Source organism: Mixophyes fleayi, chromosome 2 (assembly GCF_038048845.1).
Source record: "Mixophyes fleayi isolate aMixFle1 chromosome 2, aMixFle1.hap1, whole genome shotgun sequence".
In the NCBI taxonomy this organism is placed as follows: domain Eukaryota; kingdom Metazoa; phylum Chordata; class Amphibia; order Anura; family Limnodynastidae; genus Mixophyes; species Mixophyes fleayi.
The window spans coordinates 209,743,820-209,763,219 of NC_134403.1; the positions used below are offsets into that span (position 1 = coordinate 209,743,820).

A 19,400-nucleotide genomic window follows, 5' to 3' on the forward strand; every position below is an offset into this window, starting at 1 on the left:
TTTGTAGTTACTTATAACACACAATAATGAAAATGTGACAATATAATTATTTTAGATGAACAAATAAACACATAGCAGTAGTAAAAGTGATATTACTAAAATATTACATTCACATGTTTGTTTAAATATTTTCTCCTAGTGTTGTACATTAAAATATACCAGTGTTTTACTGGCATGTAGAATAATTGACTAGCTGCCACTTACTGATAAACAAGGCAGTTTCAAACAATATCCTCCTGTCCCAGCCAAAATGTCTAATCTTTTTGGCTAAGTGCTGTGAATCTCCAGGATCTGGAATATTAGCTTCTTCAACCATAGCTAATACACAATGAAATTGCATTTACCACGCTCTCAAACTGCTTCATATCTCAATAGTGACTTCATAGCATACATTGGGCATTGCATTTAAGATTATTTAACTTTTTTTCTACTGATTTTATTCTTGAATCTTTCATTTCATGGTTGACAAACTTGGATTTTAATCACATTATCAAATTTTATAAATATGAAACAGTACAGGGACATCTTTTTAGAAAATTGATCAGCAGTTAAAAACAAATTGCATGCTGGCTAGAGGGTGGTGGGTGCGTTTCTTTATTCCCTGCTGCTAACACATCATTGGCTAATGTGATTTAAAGGACAGGAATGACATTAGCTGTCTGCTGATAGAGGAACAATGGCAGACACACTGTCTCCATGAATGGCCATTCTCTTTTTAACTGTATAATACTATTAACGTGATGTATCCAGAAATGGATTTTGAATTAATAAGGCCAAAAAAAAGTAATCCGGTATTCACCTACGCACCCTAGAAGCTTGTGCCATCACCCTTATTATCTTCACCGTCACTGCACATCACAAGCACAAAAAATAACATTGTATTCCAGCAGCTCTTTATTAATGTGTGAAGGTAAAGGTTAATGTTCAGCCTGTTTTTAAAAAGCAAAGTATTATCACATTTGTTGTAAGTGTTGAATGAGGCAGAATCAGAGCTTAAAAATGGAGATCACAAACCCTGTGTGGATCAGATACTCCATACACATAGACTTTAGAACAAAAGGATGGAGCATTAACAGAAGAAAGGTAGTGCAAGCAGCATTCATGTTCCATCTTGCAATACTGCAAAGTCCATGTACTGTATATATTTTTGTGCTCTGTTCCACATTGTCAGGCTCATTACAGGCACTGTGTGTTTGTACGCAGAATTCTCTAACATCGTGCTATGGCTGAGAGTAGAGAGTTAGCATTCATCAGTCTCGACGAATATTGCTTCATCAAACAGTTGGAGCAAAGTAGATCCACATTTGCCTCTATTAGCCCCTTCCTCATCCGGGATACTTGTGTCGTAAGCTCCCCTTACATAGGCAAATCTTGTCACGTGTCACCGAGACTGCTGCAGTCTCTATTGGAATGTAGTTTGGTTACTGGTAGTAACAATTGGCATCTGACCCAATGTTGATTGGGATTTTGGGATTATGGTCACATATGCTGCAATTTGAGTCAACTTGTATGTGCAGTATTAGGCCAGAAAATGATGATTAAAAATGGAAATAAATAACTAAATAAAATCAGTGACAATTTTAAAGAACTTCTCCTCTACCCACTGCCTTGGCCACTCCCTTGATCTTGTCTTCTCCTACCTATGTAATCTCTCTGACTTCTCCATCTCTCCCTTTCCTCTATCTGATCACCATCTCCTCTCCTGCTCCCCTCCCCCTGCCCAAACCTACTCTATCCATACGCAACATCGACGCCCTTGACCCGGCCACTCTGTCCTCCTCTCTTGATACTCTCCTTTCTCCCCTTTCCTCCCTGTCCTGCCCCAACCAGGCGGTCTCCCTCTACAATCTCACCCTCACCTCTGCTCTGGATGCGGTCGCCCCTGCCCACTCCGTCTACCCTCGCTGCTCCAAACCCCAACCCTGGCACACCAAACTTACCGCCTCCTGCAAAAATGCTCCCGTACCGCTGGACGCCACTGGAGAAAATCCCGCTCCCTGGCTGACTTCCTCCACTTCAAATTCATTCTCTCATCCTACAGCTCTGCCCTCTCACTCGCTAAACAATCTTTCTTTAAATCCCTCATCTCTTCCCAATCCTCTAACCCCCCCTGCCTCTTCGCCACCTTCAGCACTCTCCTGGCCCCACCCCCTCCTCCCTGACTGCCTCTGACTTCACCTCCTTTTTCGCCTCTAAAATCGAGACCATCCGACTTGAAATCTCCTCCTCCACTCCCTCGTCCACCCCCTCCACTCTTCCGTCCTCCCCCCAGCCTCCTTCCGCCCTACCACGGGTGAGGAAGTCCACTCTCTCATTTCATCCTCACCCCCCCTCTACCTGTCCCCTGGATCCCATCCCCTCCCACCTTTTTCACTCCCTTTCCCCCACTACCTGCTCCCACCTCGCTCACCTCTTTAATCTCTCCCTCTCCTCCGGCATCTTCCCCTCCTCCTTCAAACATGCTCTCGTTTCCCCCATTCTCAAGAAACCTAATCTTGACCCCACCTCTCCCTCTATCGGCCCATATCTCTTCTCCCTTTTGCCTCCAAAATTCTCGAGAGGCTCGTCTGTAGCCGTCTTTCCTCCTACCTTTCTGAAAACTCCCTTATTGATCCTCTCCAGTCTGGTTTCCGCCGCCTCCACTCCACTGAAACTGCCCTGGCTAAAGTCACCAATGATCTCTTCTCGGCTAAAGCCAGGGGCCACTTCTTCCTTCTCATCCTCCTTGATCTCTCTGCAGCCTTCGACCACCCCCTCCTCCTCCACACCCTCCAGTCCTTTGGCCTCTCCACCTCTGGGTCTCTCTCCCCCCCATCCACCCTTCCAGTCGGGGTTTCTCAGGGCTCTGTTTTGGGACCCTTACTCTTCTCTCTATAAACCTCTTCCCTGGGTGAACTCATCAGCTCCTACGGCCTCAACTATCATCTCTACGCTGACGACATTCACCTTTACCTCTCCTCTCTAGGGTGTCCGCCTGCCTCTCTGCCATCTCCTCCTGGATGTCCTCTCGTTTCCTCAAACTTAACCTCGCCAAAACTGAACTTATAGTCTTTCCTCCCCCTCGCACCTCGCCCCCCTCTGACCTTTCTATCACCGTCGACAACACCTCTATCTCCCCTGTCCCCCAACTTCGCTGCCTTGGGGTCATCCTCGACTCCTCTCTCTCCTTTGGCCCCCACATTCTCTCTCTTGCTAAATCCTGCCGATTCCAGCTGCGTAACATCGCTCGCATCTGGCCCTTCATTTCCCAAGATGCCACTAAAGGTCTTATTCACTCTCTTATCATCTCCCGCTTGGACTACTGCAACCTCCTCCTTACTGGCCTCCCCCACTCTCACCTCGCTCCCCATCGATCTGTACTTAACGCAGTCGCTAGGCTCCTCTTCTGTCTCCCTCCTCTACCAATCCCTTCACTGGCTCCCCTTTCCCTTCAGAATCCTGTTCAAGCTCCTCACTCTTACATACAAGGCCCTCGCCAACTCCACAGCACCCTACATCTCCTCCCTTCTCTCTACTCATGCTCAATCCCGCCCTCTCCGATCGGCCAATGACCGTCGCCTCTCTTCCCCCCTGATCACCTCCTCCCATGCGCGTATCCAAGACTTCGCCCGTGCTGCCCCCCTGGAACAAGCTCCTCCCTCCATCAGAACTTCCCCTAATCTGTCCAGTTTCAAACGGGCTTTAAAAACCCACCTTTTTCTTAAAGCTTTCCAGTCTCCCACTTAACTTCCTACCTTTTCTTCTGACTCTTCCCCTTCATTCCCCTTCCCTTATCCTCCGTTCCTCCTTCTCTCCCCCGTGTCTCTCTGTCAGTCTACCCCACCCCTTAGATTTTACGCTCCTTTGAGCAGGGTCTTCTCTCCTCCTGTCTTCACCACTTTTAACTCTGCTCGCCAGCTACCTACCCTTCCTCCTCGAGGACCCCCTTCCCCCGTCCCCTCTCGCTCCCTCTCTTCCGTGCCCTCCTTCCTAGGTGCCGCTGTTGGCGGATCTACCCCTCTCCCACCTCTCTAGCTGTGCCCTGAGCTCACTGAGTTACTGTGATTATTGTTTACTGTTCTGTGCTGTCTCACCTCGTATTGTAATTTTGTTTGTCCCTGTGAGGCGCTACGGACACCTAGTGGCGCCCTATAAATAAAAATTTATATATATATAATATATATATACACAAACACACACACCGATCAGCTACAACATTAAAATCACTGACAAGAGAAGTGAATAACAATGACACAACAAGGGGAGGGTATACAGTTGTCGACAGGGTCAGAGCATCTCCAAAACAGCAGGTCTTGTGGGGTGTGCCTGGTATGCAATAGTTAGTACCTATCAAAAGTGGCCTAAGGAAGGACAACCTTGATGCAGGTGGTGAGTAAAGGTTAGTCTGTTTGGTCCAATGCCATAGAAGAGCTACTGTAGCACAAATTGCTTAACAATTTAGTGCTGGCTATGATAGAAAGGTAAACAAAAACACAATGGGGAAAGAGTGTATACACGGGGCACTCTACATACCAATTCAAATAAAACAAGTTTTTTTTGTACTATGATAGAAAGGTGTCAGAACACACAGTGCATCGAAGCTCGCTCTGTATGGGGCTGCGTAGCCATAGACCGGTTAGAGTGCCCATGCTGACCCCTGTCCACAGCCAAAAGCTGTTTTATATATAAAAGTCTGTTGGACCATTGCTAACAGTGTTCCCCTTTCTGTCAACAATAGAACCTCCATGACTGCATAAAAAAAGAAAAGTTTTAATACTTGTCTAAGCCCTGTTTCCTTATTGCATTTATACCATAACACTGCCGTGATAAGGAATTCAGGGTTCATCAATATATGCGATCTAGATAACGATTTTACCAATGACTGAAAAAAAAATTTCTACACACTAAACACGTTTTACAACAAGATTTACCTTCAGCTCTGTGCTCTTAATCTGTCATAACCATCAGCTAAAAGGTTTGTGACTCTGCATACTCCATAGAGATCTATGGACACTGCAGAATTTGCCCAACATTGTTCCATCGTTGAATGAGATTTTTTAGTCCAGCTTAAAAATCAAATGAAACGATACGATGTGCTTTGGAACGATAATCGTTCATTGTTGTAGTGTACATATTAAGCCGAAATTGGTCTGATAATCATCTGAAAGACCTGTAATGTGTACCCAGCCTAAGTGGGCTTTATTTTTGCAGAGGAAGAGACTGAACTTAAAGCTTTTGCAAAATAAAAATGCTCTTTATACCTAGGTTTTCTAGCTAAAAATATAACTTTTTAGATGTGATTTGCTAAAAGCAAGAAACTTTGAACTGTAAAGAATGCAAGATTTATCAGTGTACCCAAAAAATATCCCTATATTTAATAGTGTTCTGTTGGAGTCGATGAAGAGAAAACAAACATTCTGAGGATGATCATTCTAATACTACTACTACTGAATACAAGCTCAATTCAACTGCTGCCATCTCTTTTCCTCCTTTGGTGATCTCTGCTGCCCCCTTGGTGGTGTCATATGTTGCAAAAGAAGAGTAACAAGTGTACTGGCTCTATTTCACACAAGTTTACTCATGTAGCACAAATCAACAGCCTTCTCTGGAATTAGAAGAGAACAGCGGTCCACGTAAAATAAATGGTGAAATACAGTTATGGTTGCCAGCAGCTGACTTGTTTTAAGATTTCTACAATGACTAGATTTGGTTTCATGTCTCAACCTCACAATGTCATGCTTACCACACCACCACACAGAAATTCTACTCGCCAGTAATTGCTTTATTATTGATTGTTGTGAATGCTTCTGCCTTACAATAGTCCATTATAAGCTACAGTTGTTATTTAGCTACCTTATGTATCAAGTGTTACATGTAATATATTAGTGCTCTATAAATAAATGCTAATAATGTCTACATGTATCTACACAGTAATTTCCAATCTCTTTATAACTAAATGAGCACATTGTTTATTGTCTGCAGATCGCAGAGTTGGAGCTGGAGAAGAAAGATCTAGAGAGACAGGTCAATGAACAGAAAGCCAAGTGTGATGCTACTGAGAAACGCGAGGCAGAGAGGCGGCAGGTAGAGGAGAAGAAGCATGCAGAAGAAATACAGTTCCTGAAACGTACCAACCAGCAGCTAAAGGTAAGACATGCCCTCTTTTCAGCATAAAGTTGTTCTGATACTTGTATTAATTTCATACATAAATACATGTATTGATTGTAGCAGCACACAGAAATGTTTCCACCTCTAAAACAGCTGGTATTTTTTTGTCATTTGATAACCTGGCATTTTACTAGAAGTCCTTTGTAATAAAATATGAACAAGTTTTCAAAAACTGTGTGGACTTAAATAAAAATGAAAAAAAAATGAATGGACTTAAGCACACTGTGTATACAAGGTTTCCATCAGATACTATTAAGCTATTTAGGCTTCAAAACCAAATATATATTAAAATAATACAACAATAAATAATATAACACACAATCCTATGGTCGAAGTGGACTGGTATACAGTTGTATGTCAAATTCCATTTACACAACTTAAATCATTTAAAAACCAGAGAGAGTGGCAGAAGATTATGCCAGTAAGTGCAAACTGCTATGTGCATTCATCAGTTGATCTCATTAACCAAAAGACACTTTGCTTTTGGTCAGCACTCAGGTTAGTTTGGTCAACCAAGTGGGTCAGTCATTGTATGGACTATTTTACGATCCATGTGCATTTATATAGCCAGTAAGTTGTAAGGAATGTATTTGCAGTGATAACTTCTCAATCAGGAGTTTATTAATTCAATGACTGCATCGGATTTATGTTATGGCCCACTATCCTACACATGTGAAGACCATCATCATCACTATTTATTTATATAGCGCCACTGATTCCGCAGCGCTGTACAGAGAACTCATTCACATCAGTCCCTGCCCCATTAGAGCTTACAGTCTAAATTCCCTAACATACACACAGACAGAGACAGACAGACAGACAGACAGACAGACAGACTAGGGTCAATTTTTTTTTTTATAGCAGCCAACTAACCTACCAGTATGTTTTTGGAGTGTGGGAGGAAACCGGAGCACCCGGAGAAAACCCACACAAACACGGGGAGAACATACAAACTCCTCACAGATATGACCATGGTTGGGAATTGAACTCATGACCCCAGTGCTGTGAGGCAGAAGTGCTAACCACTTAGCCACCGTGCTGCCCCAATCATAGTTATTAATTTAGTACGCTACTGGGAGTCCATTTCCACTCTGGCCTGATGCGGGAACATAGTCGTTTTCTTCCAATCCTCTCTCCTGGTTTAGCATATCTCCACCATGACCCATACCATGGTTTCTGGAGCAGCTCTTATAGCTCCTGCATATAGTGACAGTTTTCTGTGTACATAGGGAAGTAAGGCACTGGATGATGGAAACCAGGAATAAACCAATATTAACAAGTCAGTGGTGTGGTTAGATGTGTCTCCAGCAGTGTTTCATCCCACCAAAGCACTTCCATAGGTTGGATAGTATGTAGACGTTCATTAGACAATGAAGTGCAGATATTTGAAATAATCATTGTTCTAGTGCACTTGTATTAGACTCGAGGTTGACCGGTAAGTTGGTTTAATTAAAGCGATCATTTAAATAAAGTACAATTTTCTTATGGGTATAGAACATATAGTCACATTTGGTGTTTTACATGTTTATTTAAAAACAAATGTTCACTTATGGCATTACAATAATCATAAATACCTCAATTCAAGAAAGCAGGCTGCTTCTTTTTCTCTCATAAAGGTGTTCCAGTAAATGGAAATTGAGCCGATTCACCATCTTTCATATTTTTTTTTCCTTTTCATCATAATGCAAAACTTGGCATTTTATTTTCCCATTAGCAGGATTTTAAGTCAAACAAGGACATAGTAAAGAAAGCTGTTAAGAATTTGCAAATAGATTTCACCTTGTGTTTTCCATAAAGAGTCAGAGACAGAGGAAATAACATAAGGTTATCTCTACTTCAATGTTTCTTTTAGACTGCAGGATAGAAATTGTAGTCTAGACCATTGATAAACACAGTGCCTATTTGCTGTACTTAAAGGGGCATTGCTGATGTGCAAATTTTGAATAATGGGCAGTTTAAGTTAGTTTTAGGTCTTATTCACACTTGCATATTGATGCAATTTTCATGAAAGCGTACACAATTGTTCATGCAGGTTGCTTCGTCTGCTCATTTCTGGGGCAGCATCATCATTAACATTTATTTACATAGTGCCAGCAAATTCCATAGCACTTTACAATTGTAAACAAACAATAAGACAATACTGGGTAATACATACAGACAGATGTAAGAGAACCCTGCTCGCAAGCTTACAATCTATGGGCTAAATCATCAGCTATTTATATAGTGCCACTAATTCTGCAGCGCTGTACAGAAAACACGCATCAGTCTCTGTCCCATTGGAGCTTACAGTCTAAATTTCCTAACATACAAACACTAGGGTCAATTGGCTAGCAGCCAATTAACCTACTAGTATGTTTTTGGATTGTGGGGGGAAAAAAACCCATGCAAATACAGGGAGAATGTACAAACTCCACACAGATAAGGCCATGGTTGGGTATCAAACTCATGACCCCAGTGCTGTGAGGCAGAAGTGCTAGCCACTAAGGCACTGTGCAGCATTTTCTATTTAAAGGTCTTCCATTCATTTTATTTTTGAGCAGTTTTGATGTGAGCAAGCTGCAAGTAACTGGGTGAAAAGCTGTGTTAATGAGCTTTTATGGCAATTGAAAAAAATGTATATTTGTGCCTTGTGAATTTACTCATTTGTGTGTGTATGGATATATAATTTGTCTACAAAAATCAAAGACCATGAAAAAAATTGAATGTTCTATCCTACATTGTCCCTGTGTGTCCGCTAATGTACAAGTGTATATTGTTTATTACAAGTCAAATCTGAGGTGCATTCCTGCTCTGTGGTGGGTGACTATCTCCTATGCATGCTCGCCGACCTTGCCATCCCAAATGCAAAAGCACACCATTCTTCTATACATGACAAAAGGCCTACAGTATGTCATGTGCATGGCAATAAAATAAAGTGTACATGATTAGAGTAAGTTGAACATTCACCTTTTGTATGTGGTGTCTTTTGCATATCTTAGGCTGTTATAGTCCGAGTACAATCATTTCAACTATGCGGTTGTAGAGAACTTTAGCAATAGTGTTACTTTTTACTATCGGCTCAGAGAATTGGGTGCTAACATTCTGGATAGACCTAAATGAATTAGGTCCAATCAATCACTCCAAGAACACAGACTGTATACAAGTTATTATGCATAAGCTGGAAATGAACAGCTGAATAAAGGAATAAAGAAGATGCATTGAAAGCATACACTGACCGTTAATTGTCATTAAAGATTAAAATTTTGAGTTACAACTGTTGTAGACACATTTCAGTCTATAGGATATAAAAAAAAAAAAAAAAAGTGTGCCACATGGCATGACTAAATGCCAACATATTAGGTATAACAGAGGTAGGCATAAAACTATTTACATTTCTCTCCAAATCGTAGTGGCTTTGCAACACAACAATCCTAATCTTTTGTTTTGTAGATCCAGACAGCGGGCTTTGTACTGTAATGGCTTAAAATCTGTTTTTTATTCCAGGCACAGCTAGAAGGAATTATTGCGCCCAAGAAGTAACAACCCAGGAGTAACATCTGTGGACGGAATGTCTACAATCTGGATTCTATGCTAGTGTTAATGCCAAGAAACTAATACTTTTACCTCTAGGACACATTTGTAATTCGATTTGGCTTTTATATATTAAAATCTCCTCAGTTGACATGAGAAATGTTAAGAAGTCGCTTATTCTATAATGAAACACCTCACTATTTTAATATCCAAGTTCTTTTGATGATAAATTGTTCCAACTTCTTTCCAAGTCTCATTGCATTGTGTTGGTTCTTAATAGGGAATCCTGCACATCAAAGTGCTGTCCAAAACAACACTCAGATCTGATCAGTTAGACCTCCTCCAATTGCTGCTTCACATCATTTCTCAAGGGTTCAGATTTATTTATTTTTAATTGAAATTTAACCTTGAATATCAAATAGTAGTGGATCTGTGATGTTGTAAATTCTTCAAAATCACAATATCAGTCCTGTTCGTGCCCCCACAGAGATGCTTTGGTTTCTGAACTGAAAAAGAGAGGATTGCCACAGAAAGCAGGTAATCACATATGATATAACTGGAAACTATCTCTAGATAAGGTAGCCATTTTAAGTCTCTCTCTTTTCCCTCTTTTATGTTTGTCAACTTATATTAAAATTAATATAAACCATGCACAATCCTTTCTGCTTGCAATTTGGTTACTTTGAAATATGAAGCCTATTTCATCACAGTGATTCCATTATTTTGTCCACCCCTGGTATGTACTTCAGCAAATAGCAGTATTACTAAAGCATGACACTCATTGACTGCAATCCATATATATTTTAAGAACACCTATTTCATTTATTAATATTTTCCAAGTAAGAAAGAAAATTGCCACCTAGCATTGCTCTTTTAGGGGAGAGTGTTAAGGGGTATTTACTTTCCACTACTCAAATTCTTACTCGATGCTTCATTGCTTCGTGATCAACCCTGCCGGTCCAAGTATAGCTAATGAAATGGAACCCCATTACCCGAACTGGAAACCTGGAGCTCAAAACATACATTCATAGGGCTTCAATAGAGCTCTATGAAAGCATTACAGACTGCTGCTTGCAGTGTGCTTGTCTAAGCTGCAGAGAACAAGCACAATTTCTAGTAAGCAGGCTTTCCAATTGAGGAGACAGATTGCCATTTCGGGAGGAGGAAGGAGTGAATTACTTAAAGGGGTAGTCAAATAGTGGTCAAACCCTTTAACGACACTTTTGTGGTTTATATAGATAAAATTCTTTTTATTCATTATTTTAGTATCCTAAAAGTGGGATTCTCCTTTAAGTAGAACTTACATGACCCTATAAAAATTATAGCTAGAGCACAAGAATCATGGGGAAAAAAAAACACATCTTGAAAACGGTAAGTGACTAGAATATTGGTGCAATATACTTCCCGGCTGAATTGTATTGTGCCAGCACCCGAATTATTATTTGTACAAAGTGTTTTGTTTTTTGAAGTACCTCTTTTAAAACGTACCTTACAAAATAAAACAGACCACACATTGGAAAAAGTCAGACCATTTATTCATATAACAGACAAGAATCAATGTTTCTGTTTTGACTTCTTTTGACCCATTTTTGGCATTTGAGTGTCCACTTTCTTTTTGTTTCGGTTCTTGTTTTTGACATTGTGAGTGTCGTAATACCGTACCCCCACTTTCTTTGAATGTTGCTGCCTCTCTAGCCTTCTCCTCTGCAAAAGGAGGACACAGTCAAGGAAGGGAAATGTAATAACCACAAAAAAAAAAAAAAAGCAGAGCACATATTTCAAGTTCATTTAAATATATTGTGCTTTTCAGAAGGGTGGTGGCAAAATATGTAAAAAAGTAAAAAAATTTTGATCCTATTCTGTACAGACTGATACATTTGGTCACAATCGTTTTCCAAAATCCTGCAGATTACATCAAGTATGTATACACTAAAGGAGGACAGAGGCAGGTGAAGGAAGACATGATTGCTTAGGCTAGGTACACACTGAAGAATTTTCTGACCAACATGTTATCTACAACGGTTGTACCTACGACTGAATGTCCTATCCCTCAGGCGATTCATGTACACATACTAGACACATTTTAAACGAATAACGAGAGACCGACCATCCAAGCAGTGACTCTTCACAGCCATTTTGTTGTGTTAAAAGACTTTGATTTTGTACACACTCAAACATATGACGTCCTTGCAGCGATATTGCCAAGAAATTTAAATAAAGGGCAGAACATCTCCGGTAAGAACCTCCCAAAAACTCTTAAAAGGAAACTTTTTTATTCATTCTATAATACATCATTGTGTACAGTGTATGTTATAAACAATTTATTATATTATGGATACTTTGGAAGAACAGAAAAAGTTACTGCTGTTTTGCTACTTGCTATGGCCAGAAGACTGCAAGTACAGACCCGAATAAAAAGAAAAAGAAACTGTCTTGTTGAACCAAAGAGTGGTAGCAGAGGAGAGACTCATTCTCTCATATGCCCCTGCTGCAGGAGATACGGGACAACAACCCTGCTGACTTCAGGAATTTCCAGCGAGCTTTTGTTCATGACATGATACAGTCAAGTCCATAAATATTGGGACGACACACATCTCATATTTTGGGCTCTATACACCACCACAATGGATTTGAAATGAAACTAACAAGATCTGCCTTAACTGCAGACTTTGAGCTTTAATTTGAGAGTATTTACATCCAAATCAGGTTAACAGTGTAGGAATTACAATGGTTTCTATATGTGCCTCCCACTTTTTAAAGGGGCCAGAATTAATGGGACAAACTAAACAATCCTACATCAATCTTTCACTTTTTATTACTTGTTGCAAATCCTTTGCAGTCAATTACAGCCTAAAGTCTAGAATGCATAGACATCACCAGACGCTGGGTTTCATTCCTGCTGATGCTCTGCCAGGCCTCTACTGCAAAGGTCTTCAGTTCCTGCTTGTTCTTGGGGCATTTTCCCTTCAGATTTGTCTTCATCAAATGAAATGCATGCTCAATCGGATTCAGGTCAGGTGATTCACTTGGCCATTGCATAACATTCCACTTGTTAGCCTTAAAAACTCTTTGGTTGCTTTTGCAGTATGCTTCGGGTCATTGTCCATCTGCACTGTGAAGCGCCGTCCAATGAGTTCTGAAGCATTTGACTGAATATGAGCAGATAATATTGCCAGAAACACTTCAGAATTCATCCTGCTGCTTTTGTCAGCAGTCACATCATCAATAAATACAAGGGAACCAGTTCCATTGGCAGCCATACATGCCCATATCATGACACTACCACCACCATGCTTCACCAATAAGGTGGTATGTTTTGGATCATGAGCAGTTCCTTTCCTTCGCCATACTCTTCTCAGCACTCTGGTACAAGTTGATCTTTGTCTCATCTGTCCATAGGATGTTGTTCCATAACTATAATGGTTTTTTTAGATGTTGTTTGGCAAACTCTAATCTGGTCTTCCTGTTTTTGTGTCTCACAAATGGTTTACATCTTGTGGTGAACCCTCTATATTCACTCTTGTGAAGTCTTCTCTTGATTGTTGACTTTGACACATATACACCTACCTCCTGGAGAGTGTTCTTGATTTGGCCAACTGTTGTGAAGGGGTTTTTCTTCACCAGGGAAATAATTCTTCCGTCATCCACCACAGTTGTTTTCTGTGGTCTTTTGGTGTTGCTGAGCTCTCCGGTGCATTCTTTCTTTTTAAGAATGTTCCAAACAGTTGATTTGGCTACACCTAATGTTTTTGCTATCTCTCTGATGGGTTTGTTTTGATTTTTCAACCTAATGATGGCTTGCTTCACTGATGACAGCTCTTTGGATCTCATATTGAGAGTCGACAGCAACAGATTCCAAATGCAAATGTTACACCTAGAATCAACTCCAGACCTTTTACCTGCTTAATTGATGATGAAATAACGAGGGAATAGCCCACACATGTCCATGAAATAGGTTTTGAGTCGATTGTCCCATTACTTTTGGTCCCTTAAAAAGTGTGAGGCACATATAGAAACCGTTGTACTTCCTACACCATTCACCTGATTTGGATGCAAATACTCTCAAATTAAAGCTGAAAGTCTGCAGTTTAAGTACATATTGTTAGTTTCATTTTAAATCAAATGTGGTGGTGTATAGAGCCCAAAATATAATAATTGTGTCTATGTCCCATTTATGGACTTGACTGTATACACCGTTGTATAATTATGCAAGCAGACAGATCCAATACACAGCTATAGAAAACGGGTATATGGTTTTCTTGTAGACTGTACAAAAAACAGTGTATAGTTAGGCAAGCAGACTTATGCTATACACATATATGCAATAGACAGCTACTATTGCTTTTCCGTTACAAGCACCTAATTGACAATTGACTGATGCCACGTGAGACAGCTACAGACACCAGTAATTTACATACACATGCCCCCGAAAGGAATCGCAGTTTGAGGAATGATTGGGCAGGTGGTCGTGGAATCTGTTGAGGAACGATTGGGCAGGTGGTCGTGGAATCTGTTATGAATTCACACACACTACCTGATCGGAAGGTGATTGTAACAAGACTATTAAACAGTACGACCAACCTAATGAGCCGACAATTGGCACTGGACGACTTTCGACCATCGTATGATTCTACATATTAACGCGGAATTTGACCGAACAGTCGTATGTCAGCTGATTGGCACGATTATTGGACAAAAAAGCTCCAGTTTCTACCTAGCCTTCGAAAGAGACATTACCAAACTTGCAGCATCAAGCAGCACAAATGCTGCACTGTCCACCATGCTATACAACAGGCTTGGCCAACCTGTGGCTTTCCAGGTGTTGTGAAACTACAAGCCCCAGCATGTTTTGCCAGTAGACAGCCAGACGATAACCGACAAGGCATGCTGGGACATTTAGTTTTAAAGCAGCTAGAGAGCCACAGGTTGACCAGGCCTGCTATATAACTCTAATAAACTTTAATTTTGCAGATGAGAGAATTAGGAATGCCAAGTCTATGGAGTTATCTACATAAATAAATGTTCCTCCAATGTCAGATGTTTAATCAACATTATTAGCATGGAAATTTGGCCACCGTTCCATTTAACATAGGCTTCATGTACATAAGAAAATCTGCTTTCCTCCATCTCCCATTAAGAGAATGAATAGGGGCGACCTGCAATTTAGAGATTGATCTCCATCCAGAGACTGGACCATCTTTTCAAAAACGGATGATAGAGAAGGAAAGTGTGAAAGTATAGCAGAAAGGAAATACCTCTTTTGATGTAAGCTTCTGTGGATTTTTGCTTTCATCAGCACTCTCATCATCATCACGTTTCCTTTTCTTCCCTGGTTTATTCTTCCCTGAGAATCACAACAACATAAACATTCCACTAGACACGAGATAGAGTGCACTTGGATACAGAAATCTTATATACTTAACAATTTGTACAACATATACAAGGCACCTCTAATGAAACACTGTTTGCTCATCTCTTTAAATAATGGAAACCGTGCACATGTATGGCAGAATTTTCAAATTACAAGTTATCTTAAGGTGCGAAATGGTAATAAAAATGCAAAAGCAATAACAGCTTAATAAGATATATTCTGTAATTTTTCCGGTTTAGTTTTGAAAATGAAAGCAGGCATCCAAATAGCCTCTAAAGGTTACACTACCTTTTTCCTGTGCACCGGTCTTTATACTGAATGTATTTAGCTGCTAGACATTTGCAGTACTAAGTACACTGCCATTATCAACAGTAGGGGATTTTTTCCCCGGAGAATGAACAGCATGTGGTAATTGCATAGTAAGACGTTCCGAAAATAATTAAGCTTAAGCAGTGAAGCACAGAGGCCAGTTAATTAATGGGTATTAATGGACAGGGATGAGTATAAATTTGGATGGCGGCTGTAGGTTACACGTGGAGATTCCTGAGGGGAATATTAAATTACCTTCATTTTGCTGTTCTTCTTTGTGTTCATCTGTGTCTTTTGGCTTTGCAAAGATGTGTTCACTTAGATTTTTAGGAATTCTAAGAGGGAAAAATGGAATTAGTATAATGAGTTTATTTTTTCTAAATACAGTATACAAAACACTTGCTTTTTAATTCTCACTAATGCCTCAATTATTAAACAAAAGCATGATATTCAATTTTGGTTTGTTTAATCAAGTTTTTAACCTTTAGCCACAAGATTCTAATTCAGATCACAAACCGGATCATACTTCCAAAAAATAAATAAAAAAAAAAACAAATAAAAAAAACCATGTCGGTCAAGAAGTGAGTAATCCAAACCGCTCAGCTTTATGCAGTTTCCATTAGCTACATCCTGGTAATATTTTCATACATGTATGAGCACTTCAGTTTATATTTCATCTGAATTTTTAGACTTCACGTTAGGTCATTCTAATCAATTTTTCTCCACCTATACTATGACCTCTCCAGCCTAAAATAGGACTAGTGCAATTCTATAGCAGCTATAGGCTGCATCCAAACTACACCTTTATACAACGATCAACTACTACACATGCAGGACTACCAGTAGAGTTTATCATGACTGGAAGCTGCAAACAAGGGTGGTATTTGTCCATCAGGCCGGTCTTGTCAGCCAAGGAGGGTCAATCATGAAAACTTTCCATGGCAGGCCCAGCAAACAATTTGAGTAGCTTCCGTAATACCCAATGGATGGCAGAATGTCGATTGGTAAATAGAGCTGACAATTTACCAAATATAGTGTCACGCAGATACACCAACTTGTGAATTCCCCAGCTCAACAGACAACTGCAGTGTCTAATTACATGTGGATAAGGGGACATTGTAGCTCATTGTAAATATTTATATTGTGTATTGTATATTGATGATGTGGCAGTGAGGTTACTATTCATTGTTCTTAAAGTGAAGCCAGAGGGGTTATGGGTAGGGATCAGGTTGCAGGATACGGGTGAGGGGTAAGGCCAATTAGTATCCATTGTTCTCAACATGACTAGTTCAGACATTTTGTCTGGAGCCCAGCAGGGGACTTTCTGTGGAAGTACATCTCCACTCCCCCTCCAACCCCCTGATACAGCACCTGCCAATGGTTAAGAAGGATAGACCCAGGGGTTTGCCCAAGGAGTTTAACACACTGTGGAAATTAGATCCTGGATATAAGAAGCCAATCCACGGGGGAGAGATTCATTCTGGGACTGGAAGCTGCAGGGTGGCCGATTTTTAGAGTTGCCGTTCTCTGCCAGTGAAATACATCGGCAGATCCATGGGTCGTCAAGTACAGATAGCCAGGTGACTAACTCCTTAAGTTATTGGGGTAAGGGACAGATGTGGTAAACCTGCCTGGCATTTATTTACTGTGTATAGAATAATCTAGCGATTGTTTTTGTTACAATAAATGTATTGTTTTACTTTCTAACTGCATTTGCCTGAGAACCCTAGAAGGTACTGGGTCGACTTCCCTGGCATAGTAAGGCACCCAAGGGTGGCCAGCCAGTGCAAAATGAGTAGCATTGGGCCAGATAAATCCGGTATCTTCACACTCGCCTTCTCACATTGTCAGCACTCTGGGATGAGACCGATTGCCACCTGATAAAAACCTTTATCTTAACACATACAGAGAAAAACATTTTGGTACAACTGATTGCCGACTTAAATGACTAAAACCAGTCATAAAACAAAAAGAAACAAATGGCATCTCGCTTAACGCCTGCATATGAAACACATCAACATATTCTTGCAGTTTTCTGGGGTGATTGTTGCGGGATGTTCAACCATGCAATCCCCTTCATTTGTGGAAGAGTTGTTTTCCCCTTTTCTTGGTTTAAAGTTGAAACCAAAAACAGCTTGTTCAATATATTTTTAACTTAGCATTAATGTCTTAATTATACTTTTCATTTAAGCATGCATCAAAATTTCATTAGCCAATATATGAAAGCAGATCCAGTGGCTCCTGTCCCAAAGCTTAACAACATGTGGTGCAGATTTTATGCTCTTGCACAAGTGCTAATGAGAGAATGTTACTTATTCATTTGAGAATTGGAACGGCCTCAACCAAAAAAAGCAGACAGTGAATCATTAGATTTAATAAATGAACATTCTAAATCCCTCAATAATGTTTCATGCCTTAACAACCATTTTCAGAATGCCAGAACACAGCGTACACCAGCCAGCAATGCCTATACCTTGGCTCTCCCTTTGCACTGGGGAGTGTTGAAGAATTCATTGCAATATCTGGGAAGGGTAAGTAACTATTTTCACCCAACATCATCCCTAGGAGTTTTCAAGATCAGAGCAGTTGTCAGGTAGCAAATATCAGCTTGGGTGCGAAAAGGTGGACTTACTGCAATCCAAAACTAACAATATGTAGAAGTCAATATAAATTAATCCAGAAGCAATAATATCAAGTCGTGACTTTCTTTGCATATGTAATTAGTAATAGATTATTTTAATATCCCATGTGATATATATCCCATGATAATGTCCTGCAATAAAAAAGGCACAGAATAGTTTGTTCTCTTTGCAGCATGATGCCTTTCATGTGGTGATACATTTGCAATACCAAAATGACTTAAAATATCTATAGCAAAACAAATTTTAATGAATACTAACCACAATCCTATGCACTGGTAGATAGACAAAATGCACTTTGGGACAAGTTTTCCATATGTTGTGCCTTTACAGATACAATGGTACCGCACGTTAATGCATGAAGCATAGGATGTGACGCATTGCAAACTATTAAACGTAGCTTTAAAATGTTAGAACGAAAAGGAGAACGCGGGCACTACTGACCGTTTGACCTAATTAAATGCATTTTCATGTGTATAATAACATGAGAAGTGCTTTAAAAGCAGTTAAGTGTGAACAAGTCCTAAGCGATGAAAATTTTAAGAACGGCTTATACGGGTATTTGCAAGAGCGCATACATAAACCAACGTGCCTTCTGTATTATAGGGACATTCCAGTTCACCAAGGATTGATCAGGGCCCCTATATAGGGCAGATAACTACATTATTTCAGTAGTCATTCACTTTACAAAATGGTACAATTGTGTCTCAGTTTCAATGTACTGACCATACAATAATGATACAGACTTGCTGCAAACATTGGTTCCAATCCCAATGTTAGCTACTTGTGAGCGTGGACAAACTGCTGTGTCCCAAGCTCCAAAAATGATATTAGCTTGAACGGGCAGGGAATCTGTTGGAACAATATTATGTACACTACTGAGTAAAACTGTGTGCATAAATACTGAGTTTACTGTGATTATGCCACCACTATAACTACATTTTCAGGAAGAACAAACAATAAAATAAAAAAAAAACAAATAAAACAGGTGCAATAAACAAGACCAAAACTTTACAAAAATGAAGTCACATAACCAAACCTGCTGTGTGCTGTATTAAACAACATTCAGGTTAATGTGTTTTATTGCATCAACTGACACCATACACACTAACTGGACTTTAAGGCTGAGTTTTAAAAAGTAAAGCCACCATTTTTGACATTAATAACCATCAAAGGCAGTCTCATACTGAGTTGACTAGAAAACATGAAATACCACCATGGTCTTACACTCCTCTGACCCATGTTGCCATCTTAGAAAGGTGGTAAATGACAATGACTGACATCTTGGCAGCCAGTAGAACGCCAAGATGACTGGTGGCCAACAGATAGCTTGGTGATGCTATCCTAGAGTGAAACATCTAAGAAATGAGAAGTGTACCGACTACAGCACATGATTGGAGGCAGCAGAACTCGTCCAATCAGAA

The 19,400-nt window shown here is 40.1% G+C and overlaps 2 protein-coding genes across 2 annotated transcripts in view; one reads left to right on the forward strand and one right to left on the reverse strand.

Moving 5' to 3' along the window:
• DNALI1 (dynein axonemal light intermediate chain 1) overlaps nt 1-9,907 on the forward strand; it is a 29,348-nt gene extending 19,441 nt beyond the window's left edge. The window contains exons 5-6 of the mRNA XM_075195422.1: nt 5,962-6,126; nt 9,631-9,907. Coding sequence (XP_075051523.1) covers nt 5,962-6,126; nt 9,631-9,666 — 201 coding nt within the window. The 3' untranslated portion in view covers nt 9,667-9,907. The remainder of the gene's footprint in view (nt 1-5,961; nt 6,127-9,630) is intronic.
• Nucleotides 9,908-11,175: 1,268 nt separating this feature from the next.
• GNL2 (G protein nucleolar 2) overlaps nt 11,176-19,400 on the reverse strand; it is a 36,412-nt gene continuing 28,187 nt past the window's right edge. Inside the window, exons 14-16 of the mRNA XM_075195423.1 lie at nt 15,593-15,672; nt 14,913-15,001; nt 11,176-11,361 (exon numbers count right to left, since the gene is read on the reverse strand). Coding sequence (XP_075051524.1) covers nt 11,212-11,361; nt 14,913-15,001; nt 15,593-15,672 — 319 coding nt within the window. The 3' untranslated portion in view covers nt 11,176-11,211. The remainder of the gene's footprint in view (nt 11,362-14,912; nt 15,002-15,592; nt 15,673-19,400) is intronic.